The sequence below is a fragment of the Callithrix jacchus genome, chromosome 7, assembly GCF_049354715.1.
Source record: "Callithrix jacchus isolate 240 chromosome 7, calJac240_pri, whole genome shotgun sequence".
Lineage (NCBI taxonomy): Eukaryota > Metazoa > Chordata > Mammalia > Primates > Cebidae > Callithrix > Callithrix jacchus.
The window spans coordinates 62,181,825-62,209,533 of record NC_133508.1 but is presented as its reverse complement, the minus strand read 5'-3'; the positions used below and the strand labels follow the sequence as shown (position 1 = coordinate 62,209,533).

General features: G+C 53.5%; 1 protein-coding gene across 8 annotated transcripts; it reads right to left on the bottom strand.

Moving 5' to 3' along the window:
- On the bottom strand, window positions 1–26,399 carry LDLRAP1 (low density lipoprotein receptor adaptor protein 1). 8 transcript variants are annotated; one of them, XM_035308189.3, is made up of 9 exons: window positions 25,659–26,399; window positions 14,646–14,788; window positions 13,727–13,839; window positions 11,476–11,590; window positions 6,139–6,211; window positions 5,701–5,784; window positions 5,074–5,204; window positions 3,629–3,663; window positions 1–2,553 (listed from the first exon to the last, which is right to left on the bottom strand). In XM_035308189.3, exons 1-9 carry the CDS (start codon window positions 25,807–25,809, stop codon window positions 2,508–2,510), a joined length of 891 nt encoding a protein of 296 aa, XP_035164080.1. In that variant the 5' UTR covers window positions 25,810–26,399; the 3' UTR covers window positions 1–2,507. The 8 variants fall into 8 exon arrangements, with proteins under 8 accessions (XP_035164080.1, XP_035164077.1, XP_078186903.1 ...); XM_035308186.3 differs by having other exon boundaries at window positions 1–1,982; XM_078330777.1 differs by having other exon boundaries at window positions 5,074–5,201.
- Window positions 26,400–27,709: the final 1,310 nt, after the last annotated feature.

Here is a 27,709-nt window from a genome sequence, read left to right as displayed (position 1 = left end):
TGAGTTTCAAAAAGAGAACATTTATTATTTGTTTTTTCCTCATTAAACTTTCACAAATAAAGCACAGCAAGAGTTATCTACAGACACACAGGAGGCACACGGACAGCCGGTCAACCAGAAATGGAGGCAAAGGCCAGTGTGGCTCTCACAGAGCAGTGGCTCTCAGGACCCCTGGCCAGCCTCGTGCCAAGGCAGGCCCATGTCAGGCCTCACCCATGTCACCTTCTGACAAACAGAGACTGATACCAAGGAGGTGGCTAGAGCTGGGCCAAGGAAGTTATCCTCAGATTCTGATAAAGACCCTACGAATCCCACCCCACCCTCAGGCACCTCCGTCTTACGTGTCTGATTCCAATGCTTAGTTAAATAAGGAGGTTCTAAGGGAGGCGGTGCTTTCCCTGGGGCTAATGAAACTTGCTCCAACACGCTGGCCACTGGGAGGCACCTGGGATGGAAAAGATGCTTCAGGCTTTCCTGCCTTTCAGGATGTGGGAGCCCCACGGGGGCAGAAGAAGAGGAAGGAAAGAGATTCTAAAGACAGACTGCTGCTGGTATGTCCCGACCCAGGGTCACAGTGTCAGGAAAGAGACCAACGTGATTCTGACAGAGTTGGATTTTGTTTCACCCTCAGAATTAGCACACTTCAAACACTTGTATTTCCACGGAAATCAACAAGAGAGACAGCTAGCAGGACAAGAGGCTTCTGCCAGTTCTGTGTGGAAAGGCACCAGATGGTTTGTTATGAAACACATTTTGGTCAGAAAATAGCTGGGGTTTTTTGGTTCCTGGGAGGACAACAAAGCTAGAAGAAAAGGAGGTGTGAGTTGTGTGAGGCGGAGGCAGAGAAGAAAGCAGCTTTGGCTTCAGACCTGCGTTCTACTCTTCACTCTACCCCTTCCACGCTTGAGGCCTCAATTTTCTCATCTGTAAAGTGGTCACAAAATATTTCCAAATAAATCGAGGCGTCAGGTTTCACACATCATCCTGGGGGAGGCGGGGCGCAGAGACACTCACACAGACAGCAGGAGAGGGGCACAGCCTTGCATGGAGGGGAGAAGGCAGGGAGGGGCCGGCCCTCGATGATCCCCTCTACCCCTCTCAGTCCCTGGGAGCAGACAGCTGCCTGTTATACTGGTTCTATCACAGGTGGATGATCCCCGGGGCCTTAGGCCCCTTCTCCTAGAGGAAGGGCAGAAGGAAAGCTCCATTCAATGCAGCACCATGGAGGAACCCTTGGGGCCACACATGCTGTGAATGCTTTAAAGTGCCAAGCTGTACTGTCTTTGGTCAGGAGCTGCACCTCAGTCTCTAAGAGTCTGGGGTCCAGGGCTCAAGCCCCGCCTGCTGGGCCCTGAGGAAGGAGAGCAAGAGGACATAGTCCTCTCCTGAGGCTGTGGGTGCTCTCCTGTGCTTGGGGGAAAAAAATGACTGAAATCCGAAGCAGGATGCCTCAGGGAAAATCAGGTCCTTAGAGAGAAGGGGCTAGGAATGCTTTGGTCACAGTCCTGATACCCGCGGCCAGGGCAGAGCTTGCTCCAGGAGCCGATTACAGCACTGCACACGTCACGCAGCAGGAGACGTGCCTGACAAAGACTGGCTTCCGAGCATCAGCCAGAAGTCACTGAATAAATATTCAAGGCATCTTTCGGTTCTCAGAGAAAGAGCAGGGCTTAAAAAAATCTCTCCCCTGCCTGACTGGCTACAGCTCTGATCTTCAGGCTGACAGTGCTGAGGACTGGGAGAGGTGGCGGGCGGGTCTTGGAGCCAGCTCCCCCGCAGCAGGTGGCTTTGGTCCATCACATGTCAGGGCCGCTTGTGTCCGGCAGGCCCCGGGCCCTCAGAAGCTGAAGAGGTCATCCTGCTCGGTGCCGCTGCTGTCAGGCTTGTCCCAGTCGACAGGCGAGAGGCACTGGGCATAATGGATGTCCTGGGCTGTCAGTCCAGTGTCCAGGACCTGAGGGTTCGTCCGAGACTGGGCAAGCCTGGAAGGCAGAGCTGGGTGAGCCGACAGCCTGGGCAAGGGCTGGAGGACCCCAGGAGCCTGACCAGCCCGGCCGGCTCCAGGGTCAGATGCAAGAGGGCATGAGTAGGGAACGGCAGGGCAGGGAGCCCAAGAAGGAAGCCCAAGAAGCAGGGAAGGTGGAGGAGCCTCAGATCAAAGCACCTCCCCTTGAGAGTCAAGCAGCTCAGAAAAGTGAGGGGCAGCCAGCATTGCATCCACCCCCGGGAGAGGCCACAGCACCCACACTATGCCCCAGCTCAGTCAGGTCATGCCCAGGAAAGAGGAGAAGGGGGCAGGAAAGAGTAAAGGGAGCGGCAGGGGCGGTGAGGAGCCAAGCCATGGGAGGGAACAGAAGATTCTTTGGCTGTAACTGTGTCAACACCATGCTGTTCAAAAAATAAATTTACAAAGGGAGACAACCTACATGTCCAAAAGAACAGGGGAGAGTCAAGTAAATTATAGCCGCTTCCCTTAAGAGAATGTTGGCAGTCAGTGGAAGAGGTGTTTACAAGGAGATTTTAACAGCCTGGAGCAATGCTTCTGACACGTGGCTGTTAAGTGAAAAATCAGGATCCCAAAATGCAAATACGAGCAGATTAATGCAAAATAATGTATATGTATAGGATTAGCATGAATTAAGCCCAAAACTCTGGGCTGTGGGATTATGGGATGGTGTTACTTTCTGTTTAATGCTCTGCTGATTTTCAAAATTGTTTAATAAAGAGCACACGACGCTCAAGATACTGAGGAAAAAAAGCAAAGGAAATATTTTTTTCATATAGGAGTTGTAGTCAGCCAGTGAGGCAGGGAAGGTGCCACCCTCGCCCTGGGATGGACCAAGGGGTTTCCATCAGTCCCTGGCAAAAAGGAGGTGAGGAGGAGGAAGGGCAAAGACCCTGACTCCCTCTACCCGCTGGACCAAAAATTGCTGACCCCAACCCCAAACAAAGCCCCTAGAGTGTGGGAGAGCTGCAGGGGGCTGCTGAGGGTCTCAGGGAGAAAGGGAGGGAAGCCTGAGGGCTGGGACCCAGGGCTCAGAACCCTGAGCTGCTCAGGCCTCTCTTCAGCCACAACGTTCTCAGTAGCATGTCCCCAAGCTGAAGGGGGCCACAGGATGGCCCCCAGGAAAACAGGGAAATGTCACCACCCTCAGGCTTTACCAAAACACTCCTCCCTGCGCCTGACCCTCCCCACTGTGGAACACTCCAGGGGCTTCATGAAGCACATCTCCCTTCCCCTTTTCATATACGCAGTCCTCTGGAGGGAGCAAATCCCGCAAAAGCAGCCCATCTTTGAAGGCTACGCCAGGCAGAAGAAATCAACTTCAGCTGCAGTGTGTTCCACTCAGCTCAGACTGCGGCAGAGCAGCCACCAGGAACAGTTTCTGACTCAACTGTAAGAACTTTCTAACAACTCTGGCCGACACTGGAAGGGGTTTCCTTCCCAGTGAGCTCCCTGTTCCTGGAGGCACTGGGGTGATGGGATGGGGACTGTTGCTCTGGAGGAGGTCTGAGTGGCTGTGTTCTCAGGCAGGGCAAAGCTATCCGGTGGGGGCAGGGGGGGAAGGGTAGCAGGACCTGCCCACACATGCCAGGCCCCCCGCCCAGCGCAGAAAGCTCACATTACCTCGAAAATGCTTCATCCAGGCCATCATCCAGCTCCTTGGGGAAAACAAATCAGGAGATAAGAACTCTGAGTAGGGGAGCCCACGTTCACAGCCAGGGCTTGTACCAGCCCTGAGTATAAGCTATAGGGACTCAGGACACAAAATCAGGTAGGTGCCTGGAGGCACAGGCTCAGGCAGGCCTCCTGCCTGGGTGCATCGTCAGCATCTCAGCCCAAGGACACAAAGTTGGAAATGTGGGAGAAGAGAAAGGGTATGTCCTAGGGCGTCTGGAGATCCAGGTGGGTTCAATGCCCTGCTCCACCATTACCTGCCCTGAGACCTTGAGCAAGTCACTGCTCCTCTTTGAAACTCAGCTTGGGATAGTACATGGCGGGAGGGGGAAGAAACTCAGCTTGTCCTTCCATAAGAAGAGGGAGCTGGACCTGATGACTCTTATGGCTTTCAAATTCCAAAAGGAAGCGGGTGGGGAAGGAGGTTTTCTTGCCTTCACTTACTTCCAAAAGCCAAGACAAAATTCCAACCTCATGAGAGATAAGTGATGGCAGGAATCTCACAGCCTCAGTGGAAAAGCGATAGGTGAGGTCCCTCCCTGGCCTCCTGGTGAGGATGGGCAAGCGGCAAGGGTGGTTCCCGAACAGCAGAGAACAGGCTCGAGGGACACCTGGGGAGCCCCCACTTGCCAGATTTTTAAAAATTAAAGAGATGACAAGTTAACGTGACTCTGCAACAGATCCTGGGCCAGAAACCGGACACTGGAGGGACCCCTGGAGAACTGTGTAAGTTCACAGACAATACAAAGGCATGGTATCGTGTTTGTTTCCTGATTCTGACCACTGTAATGTGGTTATGCAAGATGTTAACAACTAGGGAATCTGGATGAAGAATGAACAGGAATTCTTTGTACTATTGTTGTAACACAGTCTGAAATTATTTCCAAATGAAAAATCAATATTAAATGTTGGGTTCCTCGGGGAGATTTCGTTGGCTGAGGTCACCACCCTCACTGAGATGAAAAAGGTGAGACAGAGAGGTCAGGGGGCTTGCCCTGAGTCCCTGAGGGGGTCAGGGACCAAGCTGGTGACTGCCCAAGTCTCTGGCTCCTCATTCAGACAGCTGAGGGGGAGGAGTGTCGGGAGCAGGCTCTGCAATACTAGGAACAAGGGTGCCTTTGGCTGGTCTTGTGGTGGGCAGAGCCGTGGATGCTCAGGCCAAGAGGCCAGGCATTGTGAGGAGACAGCTGTGCTGGTAGCCAAGCCTGTTGGGGACGAAGCCTCAGGTTCAAAAGGGACATTGTTCATCCCCCATCCAGGGTCTGGGCCCTGCCGGGCTGCGTCTGGTCCTCCAAGAGGCCCACAAGTCATGGGTGCCAGGGCCTGGAGCAGCCTCAGGCTCGCCCAGAAGTCAGGCTGAGGATTACTGATCTGCTGGCCACAAAACCACTCACCCAGACAACACTGCTGCCACTCAAGGTTTGCGGCCGTGGCGCCTCGTCCATATTGCTGGTGTTGGCGCTGACTGTGGACAGCGGGGCCTTAGCCGTCTCCTCTAAATCCAGCAGGTTCCCAGTGGCGACTGCTATGAGGGATCCGGTCAGGTGTGTCAGAGGGAGATCAGCCTTTTCCTTCCTGGCCCCTCCTGGGCTGCCCTGGCCCTGACCCTCCCCTAGAATGTGGCCTTGCCCAGGCCTCCCAGCAGAGCCTGGTCCTGGCACCTTCCCACAGCTGCACAACTACCCACAGAGTGAGAACCTGCCCTCAACTAACGGCTTAGACTGAAACTTTTGTATTCACAATAGTTAAGTTTTCTTAAATGACCACACAACAGTATGTTAAAAATATAGAAAGGCAGAAACATATTTATACATTTGCATAGGAACATATCCAGAAGAAAATGCACCAAAATGAATGATTTCTTCCCCTTATCTACATTTTCTAATTGACCTGTAATGAATGTGTATTATTTATTTAACAAAACAAAACTGAAAAACCAAGAGGCTGTCCCAGCCCAGGCAGGAGCAGAACCCCCTGGGTGACACACAGACCCAACACCCGCTTTCCCCATCAGGACTCACAGCTCTTCAAGGTGGGGGTGAAGTCTCGGCGGGCCCCCAGGACATCCCCTCCCTCTTGGCCGGCTTTGTCCCTCTTCTCTTTCTCTGCAGGACCAAGGCACAACACGTTGGAGCCTGAGACCCGAGCACTCCGTCCCCAGCAATCACTGGGCTAGGGGTGATTAGCTGTGGCCAGTCTCAGGGGGCAGTTTTAGGTTTCCAGCCAGGAGGAAAGAAACCTTTCAGATGTCAGTTAATCCTCACAAGCATCCTTGGGGAGGGAGATGGCTGTTCCCATTTTTCAGATGGGAAAACTAAGACTCAGAGTGGTAAAGGGACCTGCTCACAATCACAAGCCAGGTGGGTGATGAGGCTGGAAGTCAGTCCAGACCTGATCTCAGGGCTTTCATCTGCCTCCCCACCTCCCAGCACACCCACAATGTAGATACAAAGTCTCACCTTCTTTGGACACCTGCCAAAACTCAAAGGCAACTTTGAAGGCCTGGGCTACGGTGAGGGTGACAGCCTGTGCCTGAAAACAGGAAGTGGGGGTGGGGAGGGTGCAGCGTCAGCCAGGGCAGAGCAAGTCTGCACTGAAGGGCCAGGGACTCCAGGCCTGGCCTGCTGGCTCCCTCTGCAGCTTCTGCAGCTCCATCCCAGGTCTGGAATGCCTGCTGGGCAGAGCAGGGTCCTGGCTCTTCCCAGAGCTCCAAAGCAACCTGGGGTGTAATAAACCCACATACTCGCAAAGGCAGTGGGGGCCCCATCTTCACCATCTCTGGCCCCACCAAAGTTCTCACCCTCACTCTAGGGCCCCTGCCTGCAAAGGCTGTTCACCTCTCTTTTTTTTCCTTCTTCTTTGGGATTCCCTAAATTCAATGAACTGTGAGGCTCACTTCCTCCAAGAAGCCCTCCTTACCTGTGGACTTAACTTAGCCCTTGGAATTGGAGAACAGAAAAGTCAGAATTGGAAAGGCCCAGCCATTGCCCCAGATAAGCCACAGCCAGACAGGTGAAAGTTAGGTTCTGGTTGCAACTAGGCCAGGGTTTATAACTGGATCCCACAAAGAGAATAGAAGGCTTATCAATTTCTAGACAGGAGCAAGAAGTCAATGAATGCTCGGGGACCAAAACCATTTAGTGCTATAACCCACCAGTAAGGAAGGGCCACGCCTTGGCCCTTCACCCCAGGGGAACTCCCACCCAGCCCTTCAAACCCAACTCAGATGTCACCACCTCTCTCCTGTCACCAGCCCCAGACTCCTCTAGCCTCACCCACCTCCCTCTAGCACCATGTATATGAAAGTGTCACTGGCTCCCATGCCTGTGTTCCCCCCCGCTGTGTGCACTCTAAAAGCAAGAATCAGTCTGAACATCCCTGGGCAAAGCCTCCCAGAAGTGGCAGCAATGCTGGGTGAATGACACTTGTCTGAGGGGCAGGGCTCATTCCAGCCAGGACCTATCCCCAGCCCATATTCATCCCAACATCTTTCTCTCTCAGCCATTCCAGTCCAGGGTTAATCAGCTCGGCTTCTGGGAGTGGAAGTCCCGGAGTTCGTAGCTGTCGCCGGAAACATCTAGCTTCCTTCTGAAGACCTGGCTAAGAGAAGAAAGCACCAGCCTCTTTCAAGAGCACGAGTTCAGCCATCACCAGCCTAAGCCCCACTCACTTCCCTCTCCCAGACAACTCAATTTAATTGAGAAATGAACCTGTGGCCACTGCCTTTAAAACTCCTTTTAAAAAAAATATTTAAAATTCCCAAACAAGCTGACTGATCCGTGCCAATTAAACGTCACAAAGTATAAAACCTCATTTGAATGTCTCCATCATTTACATTTCTGATGGAAGTACAGGCACTTTATGGCAAAACTTAAATATGGTAATTAAGTATGAAACTCTTCGCAGCTGTTTACAATTTAAGCTGTCATGTCTGAATCAAGTTTAATAGACCCAGTTACCATTGAGAATTGCCCATGAACTAAAAATATGGGCTAATTACCAGCCCAAGTCAGATCACTAACAACCCAAGCAAGGGCTGGTCACTCAAGGCGGCAGGGATACGAAAATGCCATTATTTAAGCCTGCTGGAAATCTGGGGACACAAGCTTAGGCTGTCTTTGCATAAATCTGCTTGTTCATTTGCATACATTCCTACCCTTTTGCCCTGAAGTCACAAGCTGTAAGTTGAACTGAATACAACCCAAGATGTGGATGTGTGCAGGTGGCTACAAGCCTAGGCTGGGCAGGGACTGGGAGCAGGGTGGGCCCTGCTTCCTGGGGCGGCTGCAAGAATCCGAGCACCAGCATTAGGTGGAGGGACTGCTCGGGCCTGCCCAGGTGGGGTGCCTGCCCTCCTGACTGCTCTGCCCTGCAGGTCTGCCTTATTATCCTGACTAGATGCTACCTTGTCCAGTTTTTCATGTTCCTTGTTCCCAGGAACCAGGCTGCTCACGGCTCAAAAGGGGCCAGAAACTCAGACCAAGACAGTCATGTGCCCCCCAGCAGCCCTGCTGCCCCAGAAGCATAACCTTGCACAAGGATCACTCCAGGATGCCAATGGTTGTGGAAGAGAGAGCAGCCCGGCCCCGCACTGCTGGGTGAAACTGGGGGTAGTAGCACTTTGCTTATCATCAGCCTAGGCCTGGCACCTGCGTGGCAACCCTGAGCTCCTCTACCTTCACTTTGGAGCCCAGAGGCCTCCTGGTTGGGCAGATTAAAGAGATTCCTTAAAGAAACCCCATCCTGGCTTTGCCTAGCAGGACTAGGGAGGGGAGACTCAGGGTGGCTGTGCTGCCCAGAGTTGAGCTGACTGGTGGGTGATGTAGAAAGGAGCCCTTCTCCTCCAACTTGAATGGGTCATGAACTCATTCAGGCAGCCGGGCCAGGAAGAATAGGGATGTGGAGGCCCCAGCCACAATGAGTGAGGTTTTGTTAAGATCCTGACTCAAGGTCCTCAACATCCCGATTCAAGGCCGGCTGCAAACAGAAGCTGCCTCACCACCCACAGCAGGGGAACCATTTCATTTTGCGCCCACACGTATGTTAATCCTGCGCGGGTGTGCACTCCCCGCCCACCACCTGCCTCCTTCTCTCAGCCTGGCAAACTCCTCCTGGCTCCTCAGCCTTCAAAGCCCCATTCGAGGTGTCTCTGTCTCAGGGAAGTCACACTTACCCTCCAGTGAGATTTACTAATTTCTGCCCCAGAACCAAGCCCCCTGGGTTCCAGGTACTGAAGCCGGGCTGTTCATTACCACCTTGGATGTTTTCTTTATGGCTCAGGCCAGGATAGATGGTGCCCAACATCTGTGGCAGAGCTGCCAGCAGGTGCAGAGGCTGAGGCAGCCATTCCATCTCCTGCCGCCCCCAAGAACATTTCCACTCAGCTCGAGAATCTAGGATTCCAACATGACGAGGCCATCAACACACACTCAGCCCCAGCTGGGCTAAGACCTTGAGGCAGCAGGTGATGTATTTACACTGTGCTGGGCTGGGCTGTCTTGGAGAGGGCTCTGAAGGGCCCATTGAAGCAGGGAGCCCAGGTGGCAAAGGGCCAGCCATCAACCCAACTACAGAGAAGAACACACTAAGAAAGATGAAGAGTTTGGGCATCTGGCAGGGCCTCTTCTTGCTGCCAGGTCTGGCTCTCTTTTCCTTGGTGGCTGACCTCACGGCCTGAGGGTAGGCTGATTTCACTCAAGTCTGTCTGAAGTCCTCTGGCCACAAGCCAGGTCTCCCTTGTCACAGCTGGGCCCGCACCTCTCTCTTATTCCCAGAACCCCCCATCCCAGAGGAAGCCTCTGCACCTTGGAAGGGCCCTCCCACCCAGGGCCAGCTGTCCCTGCCCAGGGCCTTTCCTGGTCAGCGGGGAGGAAGAGATGAACAATGGGGACATAATGAGCTGTATTTTCAAGTCTGTGTGGCCTCCTAAAAGACAAAGCCACCAGTCACATCTGTGGGAACTCACAGGAGATGCCACAGCAACTTGAAGCCTTGGGACCTCACGAGGCCCTGGGCAAGTAGCCGGCGACACTGAGTCTGCAGGAAAGAAACAAGGTGTTCAAAAGAACCTGGGGCCTTTCAGAACAACCCTGGAGGTCACAGAGGCAACCTTCTCATTCTGCTGAGAGGCAAACAGCCCAGAGAAAGCCAAGGTCTTCTCCAAGGCAATGCAGCACATCAGCCAGGATCAGACCGCTGGACTGTCTCCTCCTCAGTGACTCTTCCATGACACCTGCGGTGGGCTGAATCCTGTGTCTGCCCCCAAGATGTCTACATCCTAATCCCTGAGACCTGTGAGTGATGCCTTACACAGCAAGCAGGCTTTGCACAGTCAGTGAGGTAAGGATCTGGCAATGGGGATTATCCCAGATTACTCAGTGTGTCCAAATGTCATCACAAGGAGTGCTGAGGAGGGTAGGAGAGTCAGAGTTTAAAATAGCAACGTGGCGACAAAATCAGGAGACTGGAAGACACTATGTTGCTGGCTCGGAAGATGAGGACAGGCCCACAAACCTGGAAATGCAGATGGTTGGTCTCCAGGAGGTAGAAAAGGTAAGGAAATGGATTCTCCTCTAGAGCCTCCAGAAAAAAACACAATCCTCCCGACCTAGTTTAGACTCCTGACCTACCTCTGTCACAGAACACATTTTTCTTCTCCATAAGAGAATAAATTTGTGATGATCTAAGCCATTAGGTTTGCAATCATTTGTTACAACAGCAAGAGAAAACTTACATATAATCTGAAATGTGCCCTAATGGGCAGCAGGAAGCTTGGGGGCCACAAAGACTATGATGTACCTGACACATCCTTTGATGACAGAGGAGGGAAGGAGATCTTGTCTCCTAGGTTCCAAGGGCTATAGGGCTTGGGGATTAGGCCTCTCAGCTGTCAGCAGAGGTAAACAGGTGCCAGTACTAAATCAATGGATGTCAGGAACCATCTTCTAGGGAGGATGCTCAGATCCTGGGGTGTCTCAGAAACAAAAGCTGTAATGCCAAAGGTTGACCCACTCCACTGCTTGCCCCCAAATACAGGACAAATGCCCAATGACCACCACGGTTCCCACTCATCCCAGCTAGATGTGATCACGGGGGTGACCTGGAAATGAGACAAGGAACTCTGAGCTCCCCAGGCACAGAGGGAGGGGGAGGAATGTGGGTTTAAACCCTCACTCTACCCTTGGCTGGCTGGGTTATCCAGCAAGACAGCTGGCCTCTGAGAGTTTGTTTCATCATTAAACATTAAAAAGAAGAAGAAAAAGAAACAATGGAGAGAGTAACAGTTCCCACCTTGCAGAGCTGTGAGGATTGAAGAAAAGACCTGGAAGCCTAGTGCTGAAATGGACACATAGGCGGCACCGAGAGACAGCCACTGCCTTCCACACTCCAGCCACAGCAAGCCTGGTCCCCTGAGGGCTTTTGCCACCCCAGATCCCCAGTCTCCCATGTCCAAGGACCAATCCCTACAAGGCCCTGCACCCCCAGACCATATTAAAGACAGGAGATCCAAAACAACCTCAACCCAACAACGTTATAGAGAAAGGGGCCCAGGCACGCACTGGGGACACGGGCTAACCACTGCCCACACCAGTCTGACCGGAGGGTCACCTGCCTGCCTGCAGCCCCACCACTGCACCCCTTAGCTCTTAGCACCCACTTGGGATTCCCACGGATTTCACCTTCTTCTTAAGTGATGGTCACCTTTGGGTCCTGCCCCCTACACCAGACAGCACCCCCAACAAGCAGGGCTGCCAAGACGACTAGAGACTGCCCCAGCCCTGGCCCTCCCCACTGACCATCTTCCGCTTGGTGCAGAGGAAGGCGTGGCACTCAAGGCTCTCGTTGTGCTGGCTCTGGGCAATGTATGCAAACACCTTGTCGTGTATCTTGTCTGCTGTGCAATAGGAGATCCTGAAAGGCAAGGGGGAAGTATCACCGGACCTGGCATGGGGGCCTGAGCACATGTGGGCCTGAGCACATGTGGGATGCCCTGCGGGGCAGCTCCCCTGAACTGCAGAGAACCTGCTGTCCCCACTCCACCAGGGCAGACTCTGGGAATCCAGCCTGGGCCTCCAGGCCGGGCATCTGGGCCATCTGTGCAGGAGGTATACACGCCAGGCAGGCAGGAAGGACCAGGGTAAAGACTGGAAGCAGGGCACTTCCCCCTCTCCCTCCTATCCCACACCGAGCCACACCCCAAAACAGTAATACCTAAACCCTTACCACATACCAGGCAATGTGCCAAGAGTTTTCTAGATCTCACCTCATGTAATTATCAAAGCTACCCTCTGAGAAGGGTTCTATCACTATCCATACTTTTCAGATGAAAAACCTGAGGCTAAAGACCTGACCCCACAGAAGTGGTAGCAGAGTTAGGACCTGAGCTCAGAGGCCAAGGCTACCATGCTGCCTCTGCAGGCTACATGCCAACTGGCTGGAAGGGGGAGCTGAAACAGGACACTGCCCTGCTCAGTGATGCCCTTCACCTGGCCTCCCCCATCCCACCTTGCCCAGAGGTCAGGTGAGATCCAGGTCCATCTCTCTCAGGGTGACTGGGACCATTTGCAAGTTCTGGAGCTGTGGCCAGGGGTGGCAGAGCTGGAAGTAGGGATGGGGCGTGTGTGTGAAGAGGACCCAACAAGGAGCCCCAGTGGGCCTGGGAGGAGACACACAGCAACTCCCTCTGCATAGAACACCGTCTCTGCCCCCAGTTGCCATCTGTAACCTTGGGGCTACCTAAACCCTTCGCCTCCCACCCTCCTTCACTTGTTTGGTCCCTCCTCGTTGCCTCCAGTCAGCCTCAGAGTCTCAATCAGGGGAGGGGCTGGCAGCCCAGAGGTGGGACAGGAGTGCCACAGACGCACCCCTCAACTATGTGGCCCCAGCTTCAGTCACAGGCATCAACACCCCAGGGGGGCAGAGCCTGAAGGTGCCAGGTCCCTGACTACCTCTTCTCCATCCCAGGGGGTCCAGCTTTCTGCTCTAAATGCTACTGGGTCCTTGGTATCAATAAACCAGATCCTGTTATTCTTCAAGCCCCAGCAAGGTACCACCTCCCCTAGGAAGCCTTCCTGGATTTCCCCAGGCAGACCTTTCCTTGCCTTCTCGGAAAACACCATGCTCTATCTCCTGTTTCCTCCCCACTATTCCCAACTAGGGTGGAAGCTCCTTGAGGGTATGAGTAGGATCAGAGTCCTCATCTGGCACAGATGCTGGCAGAATAGGTATTTGAAAAGTGTTGACTAAAGGAAGGCAGGTACAATCAGGTTGGTGAGAGGAAGACATCAGCCGGGCTCCACAACACACATCTATCGACCCTACTGGCCCGTGCACCAGCAGGCTGAGTCATCTGCTTGGAGACAAAGCACGAGGGTGGAGGGATGCCTGGCAGATAGGAGCCTGCTGGACAGGGCTCCAGCCTGGGCGTCCTAGTTCCAGTTCAGCCACTATACCTCACTGTGTAGCCTTAGGCAATTCTCTCTCTGGGCCTCAGCTTCTCCATCTGTAAAATGGACCTGAGCTGTTCCTTTCAGTTCTGAAAAGCTATAATAGACCAGCCAAGAGAGTAGTGGGGATAGCCTGAGGCTCCAAGGGCTAACCAGAGGACCCACCAGAAAGACCATCTACACTCTGGCCCTGGACCCTGGTTGGGGCCTCCCCAAAATGCCTGGCCAGATACCTAGAGCCAAGTCGCTGCATTCACAGCAGAAAGAAAAGGCAGTGACTCTGCAGTTTTCTGCTCCAAGCCTGACTCAGCAGCATGCTGGGGTTGGGGGAGGGCTGGCTCAGCTGTTTTCTCCAACTGGTGATGATAAAAGCAGCAGCTGCCACTTAACCAAGTGCTCATCATGAACCAGGTGCTGTGCACTCAGCGCTTTCTAACAACACTATGCAGCAGGATCTGTTCCCACCCTCATTTTACGGACGAGGAAACTGAGGCTCCAAGGTCACCCAGGTAGGAAGTGGTAGAGCCCTGGATTCAGATGGGACACTCTACCCACTGCCCCAAGCGGCAGAATGGATGGGCCAACCCCATGCTGAGCGTACCTGTAAATAGACACGTTCTCAATGAGCTGGTTGGTGAGGTTGTCCGTCAGGATAATCCCCCGTGGCGACACCTTCAGAGTCACCTTCTGCAGCTTCTTCCCACTGGCCTTAGCCTGGGAGACAGACAGGAGTCAGAGGAGCCTGCTGGCCTCACCTGAGACCCACCCTCGTGGCCTGCACCTCGCTGCTCCTCAGACCCAGACACGGGGCCCACCTCAGCTTAGGCAACAGGCAGCGGTATGGGGAAGACAACCCAGCCAGCGCCCTCTTGTAACAGAAACAGGAGCAGCATCTGCTGCTCCCTGAGCACCAGCTATCTGTCAGGCACCATGAACCTCGAGTCACCCTCCTTCTCCCCAGGAGGAGATGGACTCAGAGAGGCTAAGGGACTTGCCCAAGGTCACACAGCTAGGAGGGACCACAGACTCAGCACCGAGTGAGCTATCAACCCAGCAGGATGACTCCTGGGGACTCTGCTCCATCCATTGAGCTGAGGGGTCTGAGGCCACCAAGGGAAGTGGATTTAAAAGCCCCATTCTTGCTCAGAGCTTAGGGAGGGGGCACTCTGCTCTCTGATGGGCTATGCTGTCTCTCAGGTCATTGGGCAGGTAATCAAGGGAAAGCAACCTCCCCACCCTTCTTGGCACTGATAAGTCACCAATGCATAGGTAGGGAGCCTGAGCTGGGGATGGGGAGGCCGGAAGAGACCATAATGGCTGGAGGGAAGCCACTGACCGTGACCTTGAAAGTCCAATGGTTCCCCTCTGCCAAGGCCCCAAAGCTGGACGGAAGGAGACTCAAGGGCAGGGCCAGGCTCAGACACACTCAATTGGAGAAACAAGCTAGGACGAAGGGCATCCCGGGAAAATGCTGGGCCTTGGTCTCTGGTTCCCTGACCCTTCCTGACTGGAGTGCTCACTGTAGCCACGATCCTCTTGATGGCGGCGGCAGACAGCTCCTCGCCCTTGGGCTGCTCCACCAGCGTCATGCCCAGGTACTTGAGGCTGAACAGCATCCCCTCCAGCAGCGTCTCCCGAGTGTCCGTCCAGTTCTCAGGAAGCTCTGGGGCAGGACAGGGTAGGCTCTCAGACCCTGCGGCTCAGGGCCTACCACCAGCAACAGCTCTCACCAGTCTTCTTTCCAGAAACCCCCTAGCAGGGGGTGGGGTCTCCCCACTACTACTGTCACTTTTTTGGGGGGGACTGAGTTTCACAGTCACTCAGGCTGGAGTGCAGTGGTGCGATCTCAGCTCACAGCAACCTCTGCATCCCAAGTTTAAGTGATTCTCCAGCCTCCACCTCCAGAGTAGCTGGTCTCAAACTCCTGACCTCAAGTGATCTGCCCACCTCAGCCTCCCAAAATGCTGGGACTACAGGCGTGAGCCACCATGCCCAGCCTACTGTCACTTTTAATAAAGAGCTAATGCTTTCCAGCACATACCAAGGTGCCATATAAGTAGCTTTTCGTAAAATATTCATTAATCCTCATAAGAACCTATGAGGTCCACACTTTCATCAAATCCATTGACAGACAAACACACGGAGGCCATGGAGGCTAAATCACATAACCAAGTCCATAGAGCCAAGAAGTGTAAGAGCCAAGTTTCATGCCCGAGCCCACAGCCCTAACTCTTAAATGCTAACACTTGAGGGCAAATCATACCATTTCTAACTGAATCCTTAGTGCAATCCTGTGAGGTAGTGGTTGTCCCCATTCTACAGATTAGGAGACTGAGACTCAGGGAGGCAAAGTCATGAGATGAAGGCCGCATAAAATGAGTCAGACTTAAACCCTGAGTGGTTCCCACAGCCGCAACCTGCACGGCTTTCCTCCCTGTGCGCATCTGTAGAGACCAATAGGGGCATGTGGGAGGCCAGGAAGGAGACGGTAGCCCAGGGAGAGCAGGGTAGGGTAAGGGTCGGTGGGGAGAGGAGGAGGTGATTTCCCAAATCTGGGAAGGTTCAAGACCCACTCTGCTTCCCATCCACTGCATGGTCCTGGGGAAGCCCCCTCTCCTCTTTAGGACTAACACTGCCCGCCTCTCTGGGCCGTGGCAATGGCGCAGAGCAGGGTCCACATGGAGGGTCCTCTAAAAGCACCAACCACATGAATGTCAGGAAATGAGAGAATGAGCCTGGCTCACTGGGTGGGCAAATGGACCAGGAGGGACATGTGGAAAGAGTGGCCCACGATGTGGGTGAGGGTCCTGCAGAGGCAAATGGGCATGAGGGGAAGTGAGGGCTGCATTGGCGGTTTCTGACAATCCCCAGCTCCTCTGAAGGAGCTGAGGCCCAGAGGCACCATGTCACTCAGCTGGGAAGCAACGGGCTAGCATAGGAGGGGAAGTCTCCAGGGATCCTTCCGAGGATCAGTTCACAAGGATGAACACACTACACGCCCACCTGCCAGAGCCCCTACCTGTCCCTTATCATCCCCTCACAGATGCTGCATGCGCATAGGAGGTGTTTGTTATGACTGCACCATTTTACAGATGAGAAAGAAAACTGCTCTTTAGCCTCACACACAATCTTGTTAAGGACAGAGCAGAATCCAGTCAGCAATCAGGTTCAGGGGCCACCAGAGACATAGCCAGGGCCAGCTTCCCTAGACCATCCCCCAGGGAGGGGCTGGGAAATGTCCTGGGCCCTCCCTGCCTCCTCCTGGGGTCTTCTTCACTGGCTCCGATTGAAAAGCCACAGGAAGAAAGTTTAGGTATCCAGGGCAGCTGAGGCTCTGGCAGGGCTGTGGGCCCCTACTACAAGGCTCAGCCTGGCTCTGGAGTTCTGGCTCTGTCAAGAGCAGAAGTCTGAGTCCAGGTGGCATCACCAGGTCCCCTACTCATTCTGGATCCCTCCTGGCTCTCTCAGCACCTGTTCTAGAGCCCTAGGCCTCTCCACAGCCAAAAGGAGCCTTGTACACCTACATTTCTCTGGATTTGCCTTGAGCAAGCCACTGTCCCTCTCTGAGGCCATTTCTTCATCTGAAAGAGGGTGCAAGTGTCAGGGCTGGGGAGCGTTCTACAGGAACTTACAGGTGTACCCAGTTCCCCTCAAGCCTTGAGATCAGGTGAGCAGGGACTTACTGACTGGTCATCCAGAACCCGGCATGCAGCTAGCGCTCAATACTGGCTCAAGGAAGGAATGATGAGGACAACCCCATCCCCGGCTTTGGCCCCAGGCCCACTGCCCCTCCAGCCCTAGCCCTCATCCCTGGGCCCCCACTGAGATGACCCCAAAGCCCAAGATGACCTCATCCTCTGTCCCATCAACCACAAGCCTACTTGATCCTCCAAAACAATCTGAAAGTCCGCAAAGGATATGAACAGACACCTTACAAAAGAAGACACACATGAGGCCAACAAACATAAGAAAAAATGCTCATCATCACTGGTCATTAGAGAAATGCAAATCAAAACTACATTGAGATACCATCTCACGCCAGTTAGAATGGCAATCATTAAAAAATCAGGAGACAACGGATGCTGGAGAGGATGTAGGGAAATAGGAACACTTTTACACTGCTGGTGGGAGTGTAAATTAGTTCAACCATTGTGGAAGACAGTGTGGCGATTCCTCAAGGACCTAGAAATAGAAATTCCATTTGACCCAGCAATCCCATTACTGGGTATATATCCAAAGGACTATAAATCATTCTACTATAAGGACACATGCACACGAATGTTCACTGCAGCACTGTTTACAATAGCAAAGACCTGGAACCAACCCAAATGCCCATCGATGATAGACTGGACAGGGAAAATGTGGCACATATACACCATGGAATATTATGCAGCCTTCAAAAATGATGAGTTCATGTCCTTTGTAGGGACATGGATGAACCTGGAGACCATCATTCTCAGCAAACTGACACAAGAACAGAAAATCAAACACCTCATGTTCTCACTCCTAGGCTGGTGTTGAACAATGAGAACACATGGACACAGGGAGGGGAGCACTACACACTGGGGTCTGTTGGGGGGAATATGGGAGGGACGAGGGGGTGGGGAGTTGGGGAGAGATAGCATGGGGAGAAATGCCAGATATAGGTGAAAGGGAGGAAGGTAGCAAATCACACTGCCATGTGTGTACCTATGCAACTATCTTGCATGTTCTTCACACATACCCCAAAACCTAAAATATGATTTAAAAAAAAAAAAAAGAATCTGAAAGTCCCTGAGGTATCCCCAGTCCTGGGTTGAGTGATGGGGCCTTGGAGCAACTCAGACATAGACACTGCTCTCAAGCTCAGAATAACAGCACCATCATCAGGGGAAAACAGAGCTTTCATTTAACAAACATGCAATGATAATAAAGCTGTAGCTATTAACATCACCTCACAGCCACCTTGCAATCAGGTATTCTTTCATTCCCATTTTGCAGAGAGGAAACTGAGGCTCGAAGAACTGACTCTAAAGCCCGCACTCCTGACCATGAGACCAAACTACCTTATCACGCAGCAAACTACCTTAATTGTAGGAAAAGATCAGGTTTTTGGAGACAGAGGCATTTCCTCTCACCTGAAATTAGGTATCCCTAATATCTAAGGCTTCCCCTCTGTAGGCTAAGATACCCAGACCATCACTTTCAACCTGAGACCCATCTAAGCAAGGACAGAAGTACTACTGTGCCTATGGCCCCTGCCCTTAGCAGACATTGATAATCAATTGCAGCTCTACTTCCCTCTGATCGTTTCTCAGCATAAGGCCCCAGGCAGGCAATACTAATTGATCAAGGCTTGACTATCTCATTATCCATTCCTACCTCTGGCAAACATTCTACACTCTCCCTCTCCAACCCTCATTTTCATGCCCCCATTCTCCCATTTTCTCTGGTTCAGCCCTTTCCTGGCCCCTTTCCAAAGCCACTTCCGCTCCCTCCATTCCAAACAGCCAAAGCCTGCCAAGGTCACTGGTGATCTCTTTGCTGTCAAAACATTCCCTAGTCCTCCCTGGCCTCTGAAATGTTCGGCATTTTTCTGCATTCCTCCTTGCCTGGCCTGACCCTTCCCCTCCTCTAACTGTGTCCTTACAGACCGGTTGCCACTCATCAGCCTTAGGCCCTCAGCTGAAGCCCCTCACTTAACAGATGATACAACTGAAGCCCAGATAGGGATGGGACCTGTGCAAGGACACATGGCAAGTCATAGGAACCCTCCTCACCCCGACCAGTCTACCATAGGAAAGCCCCACAATGACCGGTGACTGTGAGGGAATTTTAAGTTTCTCCGTCTCTTCTCCCACAATATCCCTCCCATGCCCCCACCCCCAGAAGCTCTAACCATGCAAAGCTTCAACCTCATAATGTGACATTTACTTTCTAACTTCTGTGCCTTTGTTCAAGTAGTTCCCTGCATCCTAAATGCCCTTCTTTCTTCACTTGCTCAAACCCCACACATCCAGCCTCTTCCAAGAAGCCTCCTTTGAGGCAATATAGCCTCATGGTTAACAGCATGGAACTTAATCCTAAAATATTAGCTCCGATGTTTCATGCCTGAGTGATCTTGAGTGAATTCATTACCTTCCCTGAGTCTCAGTTTTCTCATCTTTAAAATGGGGGAAACAGGTCTGACTCCTGGGGGCTGTTTTGACCCTTGCATAAGTATAGAATGAGATAAAAAAATAAAATGTCCTTAGCAGAGGGGCAGGCCTATGGTAGGTGGTCAGTACACCTTCCAATGGGGCCTCATCCCTCCTGCGGGCAGGCTGATAGTGCCTTTCTTGAGTGCAAATCTCTTCTTCCTCCCACAGCCACGCCACACACTGCCTGCACGTGACTTTCCCTAAAAGAACCTGCCATTCATATCTGCTTCCCCAGGACCTGGCCAGGAGGTGTACGCCGGCACAATGTGGCGTCCAGTCTGGTCCTGTTTCTCCCTTGTCCCCCATGTTCCTAGGCCCTGCTGAGATGCTCCTTTCCCTCTGGGAAGCCGCTTCCCTCCTTCGGTCTGCGCACACGATTCATCTCTTCACTGGAGTGTAAGGCCCTCGTGCCCACACCCTCGCCAAGAAACCAGCACCTGGGAGCTCTCAGTCAAGGCTGACTTGTAGGGCTCAGGGCCATACCCGCCCCACTCAGCAGCCACAGCCAGAGGCCTTCTTCCCAGGAGGAGCCCAAGGCTTCAGGAGGTACTCCCAGAGGCCCCCGGTCAAATACAGGCCTGAGTGCACAGCCCTGTTCCGGTCCTACTTATTTTTGGCCCTGTGGTGGGTAATGACTGTGCTATTTTAACGTTGCAGTTTTACAGATGACCTGCTGCCAGAGTTAGCTGGGGACAGACCATATGCCTGGTCTAAATTGCAGCTGTGAACGCACGCTCTTTCCTCATTAAGGCCCCCCAGAGCCACGGAGGAGTCAGAGCTGGGCTGAATGCCCTTGTGTCCCTTCTGCTGCTCCCAGAGACCCAGCCTGGCTGGTATGTCTGCAACATCAGAGCTGCAGCCAAACCCAGGGGCAAGGGGGAGCCTCTGACTGGGGCTCTGCCCTCCAGCCTCCTCCAGCCTGGTGGGGAGGTGGCCTCAGAGGCCACAGAGAGACAAATCTCAGAAAAGAGCTAAAGCTCTGCCCTGACCCGGAGTGTGGCTGCTTCTCTGGACTGCAATTCTATCTGACAAATGGGTTCAGCCCCTCAGGAGCATCATCAGAAGTTTCTGGGTGTGAAAAGTACTAGGAAAATTTCAGAAGTCAAAGCTGTTGAAATTGGTATCAAAAGAAAAAAATTTTTTTTTTTTTGAGACAGAGTTTCGCTCTTGTTACCCAGGCTGGAGTGCAATGGCACGATCTCGGCTCACCGCAACCTCCACCTCCTGGGTTCAGGCAATTCTCCCGCCTCAGCCTCCTGAGTAGCTGGGATTACAGGCAAGCGCCACCATGCCCAGCTAATTTTTTGTAGAGACGGGGTTTCACCATGTTGACCAGGATGGTCTCGATCTCTTGACCTCGTGATCCACCTGCCTCGGCCTCCCAAACTGCTGGGATTACAGGCTTGAGCCACTGCGCTGGCCTAAAATTTTTTTTTTTTTTTGAGATGGAGTCTCACTCTGTTGCCCAGCCCGGAATGCAGTGGTACCATCTCGGCTCACTGCAACCTCCACCTCCCAGGCAAGCAATTCTGTTGCCTCAGCCTCCTGAGTAGCTGGGATTACAGGTGCATGCCACCATGCCCAACTAATTTTTTTAAATTTTTAGTAGAGATGGGGTTTCACCATATTGGTCAGGCTGGTCTCAAACTCCTGATCTCGTGATCCACCCACCTCGGCCTCCCAAAGTGCTGGGATTACAGGCGTGAGCCACCGTGCCTGGCCAAAAATAATTTTTAAAATGATAATTGCAGTAGCTACCATTTCCTAAGTACCTACTTACACAGTAAGAGAAAAATATGCTATGGGCTCTGGAGTTCATAGTCACTGAACCTCCCTGGACCTTAGTTTCCTAACTTTAAAACAGGAACAAGACAGGCACAGTGGCTCATGCCTATAATTCCAGTGCTCTAGGAGGCTGAGGAGGAAGGATTGTTTGAGGCCTGAGCTCTAGACAAGCCTGGACAACATGGTAAGACTTCATCTTTACAAATAATAAATAGCTGGGTGTAGCAGTGTGCACCCGTAGTCCTAGCTACCCAGGAGGATCCCTTGAGCCCAGGAGGTCAAGGCTGCAGTGAGCTATAATCATGTCACTGTATTATTCCAGCCTGAGCAACAGAGTGAGACCCTGTCTCAAATAAATAAATAAATAACAGGGACAATAAGAGTATCCTCCTTGGCTGGGCACAGTGGCTCACATCTGTAATCCAAGCACTTTGGGAGGCCAAAGCGGGTGGATCACTTGAAGTCAGGAGTTCAAAACCAGCCTGGCCAACACGGTGAAACCCTGTTTCTACTAAAAATATTAAAAAATCAGTTGCGTGCAGTGGCAGGCACCTGTAATCTCAGCTACTTGGGAGCGTGAGGCAGGAGAATCACTTGAACAGGGGAGGCAGAGGTTGCAGTGAGCCAAGATCGAACCACTGCCCTCCAGCCTTGGTGACAGAGGGAGACTCCATCTAAAAAAAAAACAAAACAAAACAATAGTATTCACCCCACGGGGTTGTCTTGAGGACGAAGTGAGTTCACACCCAAGGTGAGCTTAGAACCCTGTCTGGTACATACCAAGTATCACAAGTGTGAGCTACTGTCATTACCAATGGTCAAGTCCAAAGAGCTTTAACATGGCCATTCTCATATTGAGAGAAGAGTCAAGGATAGATCAGTGTGCCCATTTCACAGCTAAAGAAGCTCAGAGTTGGACCATAGCTCATGACTGACAGCATTGGGACTCCGGTACACACCTGCCTCCTGCAGCCCAAGCCCCTGGGTGGGGTCAGGCAGAGCCCTGCAGGGCTACTCAAAGAGTATCTGACCCTCAGTGAGCAGTGGGTGACCTGTGACTCCTTCAAGCCACATGCCCCTCACACAGCACCCAGACAAGTAAGAAGCACTCTCAGGCTCTAGTTCAACATTCCCTGCACCTGCTGTTCGGGAATGTTGGCTGGAATGCTCTTCCCAGATTCCTCCCTCCTGGGATTCACAGGTGTGTATCAAGTCAACTTCTCAGAGAGGCCTTCCCTGGTGCTGTCAGTGGCCACCCTTATCCCCTCTGTACACCATTTCCATGTTGTCACCAGACTGCCAGCACCTGCCACTCTGCCTGCTGGAGATGCTGAGGCTGGCACAGACTGGGGAATGAAGGCCTCCTATCCCTAGCAGTCCTCCCCATTGGGCTGCTGGGAACTGCCCCTCAGGTGGAACACCTCTGAAGAGCATGTTCTCCACTGCCTCCCACAGTTCCCAGCATGGGGTTAGGCTCCAGGAGTCCCTGTGGTAATTTGCTTGCTTGCTTGCTTGCTTGCTTGCTTGATTTATTTATTTATTTATTTATTTGAGATTAAGTCTCACTCTGTCACTCAGGTTGGTGTGCAGTGGCGCAATCCTGGCTCACTGCAATCACCACCTCCCAAGTTCAAGTGTTTCTCCTGCCTCAGTCTCCTGAGCAGCTGGGATTACAGGCCTGTGCCACCCTGCCAGGCTAATTTTTGCATTTTTAGTAGAGATGGGGTTTCACCATGTTGGCTAGGCTGATCTCCAACTCCTGACCTCAGGTGATCCGTCCGCCTCAGCCTCCCAAAGTGCTGGGATTACCAGCCACCTCACCCCGCCGGTAATTTGCTTTAGATAATGTTCACTTTGTGACTCCCCTCCCTTCTCACTTGTCCTAACAATTATTTCCTGCCATCTCTTCCCAAATAAATGACTTGCACTCCAATCCCTGTCTCTCAAAGTATCCAAATGAAGACACCATCCTGCCTAACAAAGCTGTCCCATCACTTCCTCACCCTGCTTTATGTTTGTCCTGCTACCAGTGTCCGAAACCACACCACTAATCCACACCCCCTTGTCGTGGTGCACCGGACTGTAAGCTGGGTGTCCAATCTTTTAGCTTCCCTGGGCCACACTGGAAGAATCATCTTGGGCCACACATAAAATATACTAACGATAGCTGATGGGCTTAAAAACAAAACAGCAAAAAAACCTCATCATTTTATGAATTTGTGTTGGGCCACATTCATTTGTAATATCTTTTATTATAAATAAACATGATCCTCCCTCCCTTGCCTTCCACCATGAACTAGCTTTACTGAAACCTGCACCTTCTATTTCTTCACCCCTTCTCTTTGGATAAGCACCACCCACAAAGGAGCCAGAGGGCCTGAATGATCCCAGTACCTCTGGAAAGGGTGGGCCAAGGTGAGCCACTCTTCCAGGCAGCTGGAAGGAAAATGCCTGGCCAGGGACTGAGATTGAACATTGATGGCTCCCGAGGGGATGGGAAAAGCTGTGTGGGAGAGGAAAAGAGCCCTTTCAAGGTCAGGACAGCCAGGAATCCACTGCAGGCATGAGGCTGAGTGGAAAGAAGCCTGGGGCACCGGCTTTGCTGTGTGACCTCAAGCAAGGCGCTGCCCTTCTCTGGGCTTGTTTCTCCACAAATAAGCAATGCTTATGCTAATCCTAGTGAGGACCTGAGGGGAAGAAGCTCACAGTGGACAGCAAGGGTCAGCCTAACCTTAACCTCACTGGCTTCAGTTTGGCCTGAAAACTCGACCGCAGGACCAGGTCCAAGGCCCAGCTGGGTCACAACCCTGAGCAAGGTGGCCCTAGCACTCCCACCCCAACATCCCCCACGCCCCCCCCCCAACCTGTGGCCACTGCCGTCAGGGGCTGCTAGCCCAACCTGGGGTGGGTGGAGCCTGCTCCCAGCTCCTCCCAGGGCAGAGTCCACCAGGCACACGGGTAAGACCCCTGAGCTGGGGGAATCTGGAGCTCTGCCTCTTAGATGCCTGTGTCTGGGGCCAATGATTCCACTGCCCTGAGTCTCTGTTCCTTTGCCTCTAAAAATGGGCCTGCTCTGACACCTCACAGGAGTGAGAGAATGGAAGCAAAAACACAGTGTAAAACAGTGACAAAGGTAATAGTTACCATTTATCGAACTCTTTCTCTATGCTAGGCAAACGCAATTGCATTTAATCCCCACAAATAGTTGGAGACAGGTACTACGGACAGGTGAGGCTCGGACAGCCCTCCTTCTAGGTCCAGAGGCTCCAGGACAGCACTATGGGCTTCTGCGGCCTGGAGGAGGAGGAGAGGTGCTCCTCTCCTTACCTCCTTTTGGGGGCTCTGGGCCCCCAAAACCCGTCTCACCAAAGTACTAATCATGCTGGCAGCATCCCTAGGATAGGCAGAGGACAGAGAAGCAGGGGGAAGAAAGCCACCAGTTAGGAGGGAGCATTATTACCAATAATCTCCTTGACACTCCTGCCAGGTAAGAGTTTCTATCCCCATGTTGCAGATGAGAAAACCAAGGATCAGAAAGGACAACTGACTTGCCCAAGCAAGAGAAATTCTCTTCCACCATCCCAAGTGGCTACCTCTTCCCTATCCTAGGATTCAGAGATGTTTCTCGCTTCCCTTCCCTTGCCAGCCCCCACTTCCTTCAAAACCACTTCCCTAGGGGCTGCGCCACCACCCTCCCTCCCTCATTCCTAGAGAAAACTGCAGGGTTCTCACACTGGAACAGATGGCCATTCTCAGAAGTCCTAGTCAAACCTTGCCAGTTTTTAAAGGCACTATTCTGGGAGGCAATCAGTATTGATAAACGGTATATCCCTGGCCTAGTGTCCCAGCCCTAATGGGTCTCTGACCCCACCCCCACCAGAGGGCACCAGCCCATATTCCCAATGCCAATGCCAGTCTCGGCTAAGAGGCAGCCACAGCTGAACAGCAGAGTGGGGCCAGAGGAGGAGCAAGGCGGGCCCTCTAGGCCCAGACACGCTGGCACTCCAGGGACCAAGGAGCTTGAGCTGCTGGAGCCCTATAAGGCCAAGAGGGGATGGGGTGAGGTAGTGCCGTACTGTCAGTTGTTTCCTGGGGAGGGGAGAGGCTGTGGCCCAAAGTGGGTGGCAGGGAGGTGGCAGTGTGCAACAGTCCTGGGCTTTGACTCCAAAACCCGCAGGAAGGCCTGTGTGACCCTAGGCAAGCCACTCTCTTCCCCCTCCAGAGAGACCTGCACAGGGCTGGGGCTTCAGGCTTCAGGGTAAGGTGCCAGGTGACAAATTACCTGAGCATAACCAGAGACAGGGGGAGGGAAAGGAGCCCGGGGGAGGCCCCTCCAAGCCTCCCAGACGCCACATGGAGAGGTGGCCGCGAGTCTGCCGTTTGCCTGGGCGCCCAAGGGACTTTAGAAGCCCGAGGGGAAACGTGCGAGAGAAAACAGGTTTCAAAAATAGCCGGGACGCCAGCCTGGACTCGGCTACAGGAAGGGAAGTAGGGGTCTATCTAGATCGCCTGATGTGGGGCTCTAGATAGACTCCAGGTGGGGCCTCGCTCCCAATTTCGAGAACGTACCTGCGACTCCGGGCTCACACCTGGGTGGGTGTCTGGACACCCGGAGTCGAAAGTTGGCCCGGTGGGTCGGGCAGGGGGCGGAGGAACGGGCCAGTGGGCTCCCACCCGCCGCAGCAGCTGGCTGGGGCGCAGGGGTGCGGGACGGGGGCATCTTCACAAGCCCCTGCGCCCGTTCCTCCTCTCCCAGGCACCGACGCCGAGCGCCTGCCTCCCCGTAGCTGGCCAGGGCAGCGGGGCGGGAGGTACCGCGGGTGGCGGGGACCTCTTCTCCCCACCTGCACCCCACCCCATGCCGGCTGCACCTGGGGACGCCGAGCTCAGGCTCCTTCCCCAGCGCTGCCCCTCTTCGCAGCGGCACGGAGCGGCCGGGGAGTAGGTGCACAACTTGACCCCGGCCGGTCCCTACCCCGCAGGGCCGGGAAAGGGCCACGCAGGGACCCGAGCGCCAGTCAGGCCCCGCCTCTGCCCAACTTGGCCGCACTCGGGGCGCTAGCTGAGGCCCCGCGCGCCTCTGCCCGACCCCGGCCCGGCCCGGCGGACGCGCGCACACTCACTGCGGTGCCGGCCGCCGCCCCCCAAGCTCTGTTTGGCCAGGCTGGGGCTCCGGATCAGCGCCCGCCCCGCGGACTTGAGCGCGTCCATGACCCACTCAGGCCGCCGCCGCCGCCGCCGCCGCCGCCGCCAAAACTCCGTCAGGAAAAACTTTCCGCCCGGCCCTGCCGCGCGCGAGCTGCGCGCTCCTCCCCTCCCGGCGCGAGCTCCGGCGCGGCGTCCGACGGGGCGGGGCGACGGTGGACAGGCCCCGCCCCCGTGCGGCCCCGCCCCTCGCGGCCCCTGTCCTGGCGCCCGGGTCCAGGCACCAAGCGCTTCTGATGCCGCCCGAAGATAGCGAATCGCAAGCCCTAGACGCCCCCGCTTTCCTCCTTCTCCCCAACCCCCACCCCGTAGGGCCTGAGGGTCGGAGAGCAGCGGCCTAGGGTTTCCAGTGACCATTATACAGATGGGGAGACTAAGGGCTCCAATGGTGAAAGGTCTTGTTCAGGGACAAGAGCAGGGCGATGTCCAGGGCAGTGGGAGACTTAGAAGAGAGTGGAGGCTGTAGACCGGAGATAGCCAAACTTGTGGCTTCCTTAGGCCACATTGGAAGAAGACGCGTCTTGGGCCACACACAAAATACATTAACTACAGCTAATGAGCTAAAAAAAAAAATCGCAAAAAAACCTAATGGTGTGTCTCTATGTGTGTGTGGGGTGTGTGTGTGTGTGTGTGTGTGTGTGTGAGAGAGAGAGAGAGTTTCACTCTGTCGTCCAGGCTGGGAGTGCAGTGGTGTGATCTTGACTCACTGCAACCTCCACTTCCCGGGTTCAAGCGATTTTCGTGCCTCAGGCTTTCAAGTAGCTAGGATTACAGGCATGCACCACCATGTCCAGCTAATTTTTGTATTATTAGTAGAGACGGAGTTTTACCATGTTGGCCAGGCTGGTTTCGAACTTCTGACCTGAAGTGATCCGCATGCTTTGGCCTCCCAAAGTGCTGGGATGGCTGTGAGCCACCACACCCAGACTCAAAAATTTCATAATGCTTTCAGAACGTTTACAAATTTGTGTTGGGCCCCATTCAAAGCCATCCTGGGCCTCATGTGGCCGGTGTGCCACAGGTTGGACAACCTTGCAGTGTAGACCTTGTTAGGCACAGGATAGGTATATAAAAGTTTGCCCTTGGCAAGTCTAGCCAGGCACTTTACTCATCCACATAGCTTCCAGGCTACTCCCTGGCACCGCCTGGGCATTCTGGGTCACCCCATGCCCACCCCACCTCCCAGGTAGCCTCAGAGATGGTATGATCTGGAATGTGCCCCTAACATTGACTTGCCGTATGACCTCAGGCAGGTCCTTCCCTCTGGGAGTCTTCTTTATCTGAATGAGAGTCAATGCCATCTCTAGTGATCCTTCCAACCTGACCGGGCCGAGAAGCTGCCTGACCTTCACCCAGACACCACCACGCTGCTCCATAGGAGCATTTGGAGCGCAGTCTGAAACCCAGAATTGCTC

Coding starts and splice junctions, on each gene's coding strand:
- LDLRAP1 (XM_035308186.3), bottom strand. CDS start 25,809: ATGCCCCCGTCCCGCACCCCTGCGCCCCAGCCAGCTGCTGCGGCGGGT. Junction 6,212..11,475: donor TCTGCACCAAGCGGAAGATG/GTCAGTGGGGAG, acceptor TCCTGTTTTCAG/GCACAGGCTGTCACCCTCAC. Junction 5,205..5,700: donor CACCCCCACCTTGAAGAGCT/GTGAGTCCTGAT, acceptor GATCCCTCATAG/CAGTCGCCACTGGGAACCTG.